General features: G+C 34.8%; 2 protein-coding genes and 1 long non-coding RNA gene across 3 annotated transcripts in view; 1 reads left to right on the forward strand and 2 right to left on the reverse strand.

The window, feature by feature from the left end:
• LOC107670200 (NADPH oxidase 5) overlaps positions 1 to 7077 on the reverse strand; it is a 9427-nt gene extending 2350 nt beyond the window's left edge. Inside the window, exons 1-9 of the mRNA XM_016462721.1 lie at positions 6958 to 7077; positions 6706 to 6856; positions 5491 to 5701; positions 3468 to 3705; positions 3248 to 3401; positions 2297 to 2472; positions 1862 to 2044; positions 1617 to 1749; positions 425 to 567 (exon numbers count right to left, since the gene is read on the reverse strand). Coding sequence (XP_016318207.1) covers positions 425 to 567; positions 1617 to 1749; positions 1862 to 2044; positions 2297 to 2472; positions 3248 to 3401; positions 3468 to 3705; positions 5491 to 5701; positions 6706 to 6856; positions 6958 to 7077 — 1509 coding nt within the window. The remainder of the gene's footprint in view (positions 1 to 424; positions 568 to 1616; positions 1750 to 1861; positions 2045 to 2296; positions 2473 to 3247; positions 3402 to 3467; positions 3706 to 5490; positions 5702 to 6705; positions 6857 to 6957) is intronic.
• Positions 7078 to 8498: 1421 nt separating this feature from the next.
• The window catches only part of LOC107670217 (histidine ammonia-lyase-like), an 8518-nt gene continuing 6390 nt past the window's right edge, over positions 8499 to 10626 (reverse strand). The window contains exons 18-20 of the mRNA XM_016462750.1: positions 10325 to 10433; positions 10134 to 10203; positions 8499 to 9085 (exon numbers count right to left, since the gene is read on the reverse strand). Of these exons, the coding sequence (XP_016318236.1) occupies positions 8954 to 9085; positions 10134 to 10203; positions 10325 to 10433 (311 nt within the window). The 3' untranslated portion in view covers positions 8499 to 8953. The remainder of the gene's footprint in view (positions 9086 to 10133; positions 10204 to 10324; positions 10434 to 10626) is intronic.
• The window catches only part of LOC107670222 (uncharacterized), a 21686-nt gene continuing 20683 nt past the window's right edge, over positions 9624 to 10626 (forward strand). The window contains exon 1 of the long non-coding RNA XR_001632073.1: positions 9624 to 9709. This is a non-coding gene — a long non-coding RNA (uncharacterized LOC107670222). The remainder of the gene's footprint in view (positions 9710 to 10626) is intronic.

Consider the following 10626-nt stretch of genomic DNA (forward strand, 5'->3'; position numbering starts at 1 on the left):
AAAAAAATATATATATATATATATAAAAATAAAATTAAAACTATAAACATAAAAATAAAAACTAATTCAAAATATTTGTGAAAACTATAATAGTACCTTAATGATACTAAAATAACACTGACATGGAGAAGAAGTGTAAATGTCTATTTTATTAAACTTGAAATTTGAAGTTCTTAATTTGCAATTTAAACTTGTCTTTCCGTAAGATTAAATGGCAATATTTTTTTTTTCCAAAAAATACCGGAGAGAAGCCCATTGATATAATAAAAGAAAATCATTAAATCTTGGTATTGTCAATGATGTGCTTACAAAATGACCCCGCCTATAAAGAACTGCATCAATAAAACCTCACAGCAATGAACTTCTGTCACTATGTGTTTAGATTGCAGCGCTCAGCCAGTGGATGATGTAGAAAAGCCAAGACCTGCGTTCTGCTCTCGTGGCGTCTGTTTCTCAGGCTAGTGCTGAGCCTCTTGTTGCTAATGGTTTGACTCTCCGGCTGTCTGAAATACTCGTACAGACGGGTTGTCCACTGGCCCATAGAACGAATATGGAGCCACAGCATATCTGTTTGTTAGAGGGAATAAGATTCAGCTTGGAAAGCTTTCATCACTGCAGACAGTTACATAGTTTATTTATTTCAAATGTTTTGTTTTGGTAAGAAAAATAAACTTGAAAGAGACTGTCTGAAAATAAATCTTAGATTTGTTGAAAACAAATGTCATTGTTTTAAACATTTACTTTTTTGTGTGCAAATTTTTTTGCTTTGTTGTTTTAAGACAGATTTTATTCATAGATTTGCTTAAAAAATCTTATTTTGTTAAACATTTGTTTTGTTGTGTAAAATACTTGTTCTGTTTTGTTATAAAAAAATGTTTTGCAAGAAAAATAAACTTAAGTCAAGACGAAATGTCTGAAAACAAGTCTCAGATTTGTTTAAAAAAAACAAAAATCTTATTGTTTTAAACATTTGCTTTGTTGTGTAATTTTTGTGTAAAACAACATTTTTTTTCTTTTGTTTTGTTAGAAATTTTTTTTTGTTTTGGTAAGAAAAATAAACACGTCAAGACAGACTGTCTGAAAACAAGTCTCAGATTCATTGAAAAAAAGTCTATTAAACATATTTGCTTTTGTTTGCATTAATTTATTTTGTTCCCTAAATATATATATACAGTGGGTACGGAAAGTATTCAGACCCCCTTAAATTTTTCACTCTTTGTTATATTGCAGCCATTTGCTAAAATCATTTAAGTTAATTTTTTTTCCTCATTAATGTACACACAGCACCCCATATTGACAGAAAAACACAGAATTGTTGAAATTTTTTGCAGATTTATTAAAAAAGAAAAACTGAAATATCACATGGTCCTAAGTATTCAGACCCTTTGCTGTGACACTCATATATTTAACTCTTTTTATTTACAGATGTTTAGATTGTTTTACTGCAAAAAAATAAAAATAAATCAAAAGCGTTGACAAAAAAGATATTTCTGCAATGCATTTTAATTGCATTTAAATGCACACACACACACACACAACTAAAATATAAACAAATCACTGCAATCTAATTGAAGTGTGCAAGAATAACATAACTGTATGCTTTATAGTTGTTTTACTTTGCTGCTCAGGAGCGCTGCTGATGGTAAACGGATGCCACTCGTACTTGGCGATAACGGGAATGTTTATATACACATAATCCCCCGGTTTGAAGTGAAAGAATGGAGGCCTCTTGATTACCAAATGTGTTACCTTCGAAACACAAATAAAAGGCAGTAGAGGTGAAGCTTTCAGCATGGATGACTAACTAAATGTTCCAGTAAACTAAATACACCAAAATATGTACATTGGCTCAGATTTTTACCTTTGAGGGCAATAAGTTGACTTCAACTATGTACAGCCCACCCATGCGGGACACTGCTATTCCAACAAGTTTCTCAATGAGGAACACCACTCCTGGCACCACAAACCATTTCCAAAAGTTCGCACAGTGTACGATCAACAGGGCCCAAACCCAGATGTAGGAAAGATGGGACCAGTAGAACACCTACACAAAAACAAACCCATTTCTTGAACATATTATGCTTTGACAAAACATATTTGAATGGTATTTGTTTGTTGGTACGCATGGCTGAAATAATGTGCTGCAATTTGCAAACAGGATTCTTTGCTAACTTGTTTTTAATGGTCTTGAAACAATCGTCTTTTTCAGCTCCATATTTTCCAAATCAACAGATATTCACAGAAGCGACCATGTGCACATTCTTGCTTCTCATAAATTCAATCAGCAAGCCATCACCTCAAAATGACCACTGCGTCTGACGAATGTGCTGGAACACACCACCATTAAGCAGATGAGAACCTGCAGAACGACGCCCGTGATGGAGGCGGTGCCATTGATCCAGCCAATCCCAGGACGGATGGTGAAAAGATACTCCCACAGCTGATACATACCATCAGTCTGAGACATTCGGGCTAAGAAAAGAGAGAAAGGGATATTGAGAAATATTCTTTATTAATATGTTGCTTTTATTACAGTATGTTACAAAGTCATATACTTTATACACTCAATTTAACCCTATAAAGCCTACAGTATCATATATGCAATCTATTATTTCAGGATGAATACTGGACTGAAGCAACTTAGGCTTACTTAATTATCCATGCATAATTTTTGATGTATTAAATATGATACATCAGGCTAGTAGAGTATTTAAATATAATCTTATTAAGACATTAATTATAATTTTGGGCGATAAACAGTGACAACTGATATGTATATGCATTTTATGTAAGTAGTCTGTTATACTGTTATTAAGACCTCATTGATTTACAATACAAACTATCAGAATTTCATCTTCATTTTTATTTTAATAATATAAATATCAGCAACTGTACCAAATTACACATTTTTGCATATTTAATTTTGGGCCTCTGAATAAAATTAAGGTGCTTTTTCTTTCTTGAGTATGAGCTCCATATTTTCATTTATTATTATTATTAATAAAAAATTATTCCATTAAAAAAAAGATTTTTTTTTGGCCTATTATTTCATATGTCAGGCATTACAGTTTAAGTAAGTAAATAATGACAGAAGTTTTATTACAGGTAATCAAAATTCATGTTTACTTCATGATTAGTTCAAGTTTACTTTTTTTGTCCATAGAATGAACGTCAATGGAGTCCAATGTTTTTGATACTATCCCTTTAAATTAATTAGACCATTTTTAACAAGTTTATTAAAGGTTACCAAAGTTTATGACGTGAGAACCAGTATGTACAATGCTGAAGATCAAGATGGCGTAGCCCACGATCTGATGCAGTAGAATGTTCTGGTCCAAAGGTAAGACCCTCAGCACCCAGGTGGCACGTAGCCACGTCAGACAGCGCCTCAACATCAGCACCTGCAAGACAAAACCTTGTCACTACAGGAAAATGAAGTATTAGATGAATCCATGAGTTCAACTCACCATAACCAAAGTGCAGTTGAGATTAAGACATTGGCCGCAGCCCTTGGCCACCATGAACCAGGGGCCTCCATGCGCATTCTTCAGCATCGCGATGATGAAGAGGAGCACATTCAGGAGGGCATACAGGCAGAGGAAGAGCAGCTTGCGGCTGTTGTTGTGCCAGTACGCCCGTGTCAGGTAACGAGGAGTCTTGCATTTCTTCTGCTCCAGATCGGGAGGTTTCAGCCAGTTGGCGGCACTGAGTGAAAACAGAGAAAGCAGTATTTTTTTTTTGGTAATAAATTTGGTACATTTTGGAGCATTTATGTTTGATTGCACAGCAGTAAGTTCTGGTTTTGGTAAAGAGTTACTAGCTTCGACGTGAATCATAACATTGCAAACTTTGATTCGAACCAAAACAATATTTGAAAATTGGACAAAAAGGTATTATGCAACAGCTTTAATGAGGGAAATAACTACAGTCCCAACTACAAGGCACTGCGAATTAAAAACGACAGACAAATATTAAATCACTGATTTAAAGATATTGTGTATACATATAGAAACAACATATTTTGTTTATTGCAAATATGTTTATAGATACAGATGTTTAAGTAGTTTGCGAGCAAAGATAGACTGACTATATCACATTATTTGCAGTGCTTTATGGGAGCGGATGGGCACTAAAGAGATATTTTGGCGCAATTTGCTTGTTTTGATTCTCGGACTGGTGGAGATTTCTTTGCAGAATCATGGGTAATGTATTTTTTTAACCAGGAATTTCACTGTTAAACATTCAGTAAGTTGAAATAATGCAGACTGAGGGCTTCAACAAAAGCACATACCATTGATTAATAACAATAGTTCACAGTAGGTCTGTCTTTAACAAAATGTATCATTAAAAATCAATAAGTTATTGACTGTAGCACCTATACATCTCTATGCCAGGGTGGTGACTGTCTTAATGAGAGAGTCTTTGAATCATTCATTCAACCGATATGTTCAAAAACATAGATTCATTTCGAAACAAAACAAGTTGTCTTTATGAGTGAGTCATTGATTCATTCACTCAAATGATTAAAAAACACTGATTCATTCAGGATCTAAACATGGGCTGTGTCCGAAATCGCCCCCTATACCCTCATTCACTATTCCCTACATTAGGTCACTAATTCAGTTCACTAGAAGGAGTGAATGAAAACGAGTGGTGAATTCGGACACTGAGTGCACCGGAAGGAATGCTGCTTTTGCATAGTTTGTGCTTGCTGTTTATTAATCATTTGAAACTAGCAAACTAGCAGCTCCAGTAGTAAGATTAAAGGATTTATCTTGAACTCTGTCACGGAAATTATGTATAAACCCTAATCAAACATTTAATAATCAATTTACAATGAATTTATACCTGTGTTGTACATTATGTTGTACGCCATGGATGAGCGCTTTGTAAAAATTAACGGATTGATTATTCAGCTGCGGGTGCCATCTTCTGGCGAGATGCGGGAATTCATTCGGCGCGTGACACTCACGGTGCATTATGGGCATTCTCTAGCCGTTGAGCGTGCACCAGTCGTACACTCGTTTTTGCAGTGCATTGTGGGATTGAATGAGTGCACTCGAGAACGTCCACTATGGTTTCGGACACCACTAAAAATGGCTGTTCCCTCAAATAGTGCCCTATTTAAGGGTATAGGGGGCGATTTCGGACACAGCCCATGGCAAAAAAAAAACCACTGATTCATTCAGGATCTAAACATGTTTTTATGAGTGAGTCATTGAATCATTCTGTCATTCAAAACACTCAGTCATTCATTAATTGGACACCGCTATTGTGTTGCTCAGACGTGCACAATGGTTGACTTTATTTGATACTATTTTCGTTGCCAAAGGAAAAATACACAAATTAACTGGCAAAACTGTATCCAAAATATAAGGTTACTCAGTAGCTATTAACTTCTTTCTCACTGAACTGTAGTATAAAAATATATTCGCAATTGTGCTCTTGATCAGAAAATCAGTCTTGTGATTTTGCATAATCATGTCTTACCTGATGGTAAGGTTCTCCATAACCTCAGGAAAGTTCTCCAGCTCTGCCTTCAGCTCTTCAAACGTGATAGTGCCGCTGTTATCTTTATCTGCAGATTCGAACAGCGCCAGCGTCAGGTCATCCAGCTTTTCCTCAGGAAGTGAGATCGCACTCTCACGCAGACAGGATTTCAGAACTGTACGTAACTCATCTGGGTCTATGGACCCACTGCCTACATGACAGGTCAACACAATAGCCTAATTGAATTAATGGTTTACCGCTGATTGTTTAACAAAGTGTAGGGTGTAACGCAAGTATGACATGTTCCTGGATCAACGTTGTTTTTGGCACAGCATTACAGTCAGCCAATTCTTTCAAAGTCCCTTTAAGGCATTCTACATTATTTGGTATTGTATAGTCTTTGATATTAATGATAGGACGGTTATGGTCCGTGTAAGTTAAGTGGAATGTTGTGCCAGGAACAGCAAGGTATAGGCCTATACATTAATACATCTCTCTCTCTTCACTCTTAAGTACTTTCAATTATAAGTCCTACTTTATTAGCATGATTGTGTTTACATACAATATCGCCAAATTAAGCCATAAACCAGTTTGCACACAATTTTTTAGCCCAATAAAGTTTTCCGTTTTTTTATTCCTTTCCAAATAAGAAATAAAATGGTCAAAATGTATGTGGACCAGGAACATATTCTACTTGCGTAAATCACTTTGTGCATTTAACTTGGCAATCAATTTCTTAAAGCATTTCAGAATAATAAAATATGCATTGTAAGACAAAAATGCATTATGGGAGCGCTTCTCAAACTCAGCTGTAGCCTAACTCTATTGTCAATATTCTGAGATTCACTGATTTTTTATTTATTTAAATTTTTTTTTGTCTTGTGCTAAAATTATGACAAATGTGGTTATTCATTAACAAGAGCTGTTAATACATTAATCGTGATTATTCTCCAGGATATTTTTTGTAGGTACTGTCACATGTTAATGCATTGTTGTTTTTTTTTAAAGAAAGAAAATATATAAATATGTAACAAAGATTTCATTTTCTTGATGCAGAATCTTAAACATTTAAACATTTTAAATCATATTATATTGTTTAATTCTTTAAGTAATTACTTACACTTGTTTTAAATTATTCTAGTTATAATTTTAATGTAATACCATTTACCACTGAATTCTAAAATGAAAGAGTAAAAGATGTACTGTACACCTTACCATCCACATCATAGACCTGGAAGAGGAAGCGTAGTTTGTCTGTCTCACTGCCATGGATCAGAAGATCTAAAGCCTCGAGAAGTTCATCCAGACTGATGGAGCTGCTGCCATCAGAGTCAAACAAGGCAAAGAACCTCTCCGCAAAAAAAGACTACAACAAATAACAGGAGAAAAAAGGTGATCATATTGAGATCTTTTCAGAATAAGATAATACATTAATATTATAAATGTTTCCATGATCAGAAACCTCACCTCTTTTACTTTCAGAGCTGTTTTAAACTCATCCAGGTCGATTTCTTTGTCGTCTCCTGCAATGCTCTCAAACTGCTTGGTGACCCATTCCAGCCAGCGTGAGTCTTCTTCTAGACTCATGTCTCTGCTCCACACAGTCCACACACACTGTATTAGCAGTATCAATTCATTAGACAAATGTATTCCCAATGTCCTCACAGAATCATATTTAGTCCATAACTACAGACATGTAAACAACATTTTGCGGGAAACATATATTTTTTCAGACAGTTGCAATGTACAGCATCAGGAGAGTGGTGGAACAGAAAGTCTGATAAATATAGATAGGAATAGTTTAGTAGATTAGCATAACCGTACGTGTAAATAATGGTTTAAATTAGAATAATTTATGTAGGTATGCATATAATGGTTTAAAAATAAACATTACTCACATTATTATTAAATAAATATTTTAAAGCACATAATGCAATTATATGTATATGTATGTATGTATGTATATATATATATATATATATATATATATGTGTGTGTGTGTGTGTGTATAGTGTTATGTATTTATAGATCAGTATATATTTGTGTATATATTTATATACAGTACATATAGCCTATATACACAAACATAGAAATAAACACACATACAGATAGATAGATAGATACACTCTTAAAAATGCTGGGTTAAATATAACCCAGCACTGGGTTAAAAAGGGACAAACGACAGATAGATAGATAGATAGATAGATAGATAGATAGATAGATAGAGCAAATGCAGCAATAATCTATCCTGGGTGTAACTACAAGTTTTACGCAGTGTCCCATTTAATCAAGAGAAATCATTACCTTTAGATGTAAATCTTCTTAGTCTTTGTCTCAAGTATTTCCTTTTGGTTTTTAATGAAAATGCTCTTACAGACAAAAATGTAAAAGATAAGGGGAGATTTTAATGCAGTCACAAGTTGTTGCTGTTGCAGCGAGTCCAGTTAATCACCTTTCCAAGGAAAAGAGAGAGAGAAATAGAGCCAGACATACAGAGGGAGGCTGGGCAGTATTGTTACAGACATTCAGTATCTGGTACACACAGCAGCAGCTGCCCCTGACATCCCTGCGCCTGCTGAGCGGCCCTCAGTATGACCCATACTACACTTTTCATCACTAGATCGCAGCTAAACACTAATAATAAGCTCCTTTCTGTCTACCATGTATTATGACTACTAAACTACTAAATTGGACAAAAAAGCACTATAAAAGCGGTCCATGTGACATTTATGCACTACTATATATTACAAGTCATCTGAAGTCATACTGTATGATAAATGTAAATTTGTATTCACTGAAAACTCTTCTTAAAACACTCATAACAAAGAAATATGAGTGTAAAAAGAATTTTTACAGAAGCAACATTTTACACATTTTATCCCAAATATGAACCAATGGACTTGATAGCAACACTAATTTAAACTAAAACGGATATGTTGAGTAAAAAATGCAAAAAGGAAACTGACCACGATCCACAAAAACAGTGTCTGTGGAAAGTCAAACATATACTGTATTTCACATGGTGGCGAGCCAAGGAACAAAGAACAACATCCTTCCATCTGTCAAAATCCCTCAGTGTCATGAGTTCAAAGACACTTCCTTTAAGACTGGACTGGTGGAAGTGTTTGATAGGCGTTTCAAAATCTGAATGAAAACAGTAACAGACTCTATTCTGCTGTCAACGGGTGTGAAAGTGGAAAAGAAACAAAACTGATATAACAAGACATTTATTGACATTTCACTCAGAAATGGAAAAATTGCATAAGGGTCAACAGATGGCAAAATACAACCAACTCTTACAGCAGAAGTGGAATATTTCACATCTTATAATGAACTTCATTCAAGGAAAGAAGCATTAAAGTGTGAGAACTATGCTGAAATGTGCACACATTTTAAATGCTCTATATAAATTCATCATAATGTATTGAATGTGAGGACAGTATCAGCAGGATGCCATCCTCTGTCACTCCAGCCTGACCCGTTTCCGTGGTGATGGGGGCGGGTCCAGCGCAAAGGCTGTTGGGGAAGAGGGGCGGGACTCTGGGATGTATTCCATACAGTATTTCTCAATGTATGGCCCAGCAATGTTCCACACCTGAATGCAACAGGCAAGAAACAATATGGGGTGAGAATACTAGTGTAAATTGTCTTGAATAATACATTTTAATACATTTAATAAATATACTGTATATCAGGCTTTCTCAACCCTGGTCCTCGAGGGCCACTGTCCTGCAAATGTTAGCTCCAACCCTAATCAAACACACCTGAACCAGCTAATTAAGCTGTTCAGGATTATTAGTAAGCTACAGGCAGGTGAGTTTGATCAAGGTTGGAGCAAAACTCTGCAGGACAGTGGCCCTCCAGGACCAGGGTTGAGAACCCCTGCTGTATATAGATGTATATATTTATATATAACATACATATACAAAAGTTTGGGGGTCATTACGATTTTTATTTAAAGAAATTAATACTTTTATTCAGCAAGGACGCATTAAAGTGATCAAAGTGACATTAAATACATTTATAATGTTACAAAAAGTTATTTCAAAATAAATGCAGTTCTTTTGAACTTTCTATTCATCAAAGAATCCTGGAAAAAAAGCATCAAGGTTTCCACAAAAATATTAAGCAGCAACTGTTTTCAAAACAAAACTGATACTAATAAGAAATGTTGCTTAAGCACCTAATCAGCATGTTATAATGATTTCTCAAGCATCATGTGACACTACATTTTTAAACTGTCATTTAAAACATAATTGAAGTACATGATTTATAAGCTATATTTACAAAAACTATAATGTACATGGTAATCTAATTAAGTAATCAAAGCTTTTTAAAAATCATATTAAAAAAAAAAAAATATTAGAAACAAAATGCTTTAAAAAATGATAATGTTAATTTGAAAAATTGCTAGGGTGTTCTGGGATGTTTCTAGGGGATTTCTGGATTTTTTCATCTGCTTTATGATCCACCAGGTAAGAAATATTAAATCTGGTTGTTTACAAAAGTAGTACCCTCATGTTTTGTAGCACCCATTCATGTCCGTAGCATAAACAGTGACACAGCAAAGGTTAATACTTTTGAGTCCAGGGTTTGTTTTCATAGTTATAGTGATGCAAATACTAAGAAACAGTGAAGCTTACCTTCTGGTCTACGAGTAGCCGGTGTACAGCTTCAATGTCTGGAGCCATGAATCTGTCTTTAATCCACGGCCTAGGGAAAAGATTTAAATAAATAAATATGAAGATAAAGATTAAAGAAGGTTTGCCAATTATTAACCTGATTGTTCAATATATTGGAGGTTTTAGAGTTAGTGTATCATCGTTTGACCTACTTTACTGTGGCACGCACAAGATCATACACTTTCTCCAATGGGGTCGTCGTACGTAGTGGGCGTAGAAACTCGATACCCTGACAGGCAGCTAACAACTCAATAGCTAGCACTGTAAGGATAAATAAAACAGACAAATTCAGGTTTGATATCTGAACAAATGACATATTCTGATATGTATTTGCAGATCAGTGGTCAGTAAACCAAAAAGTACAAAAATGACAAAATAAAAAGTGAAAAAAGTTTTAAAGTGAAGTGACGTGTGGCCCACTCAGACCCATATATATATATATATATATATTTTT

Source organism: Sinocyclocheilus anshuiensis, unplaced genomic scaffold, assembly GCF_001515605.1.
Source record: "Sinocyclocheilus anshuiensis isolate Anshui unplaced genomic scaffold, SAMN03320099.WGS_v1.1 scaffold624, whole genome shotgun sequence".
Lineage (NCBI taxonomy): Eukaryota > Metazoa > Chordata > Actinopteri > Cypriniformes > Cyprinidae > Sinocyclocheilus > Sinocyclocheilus anshuiensis.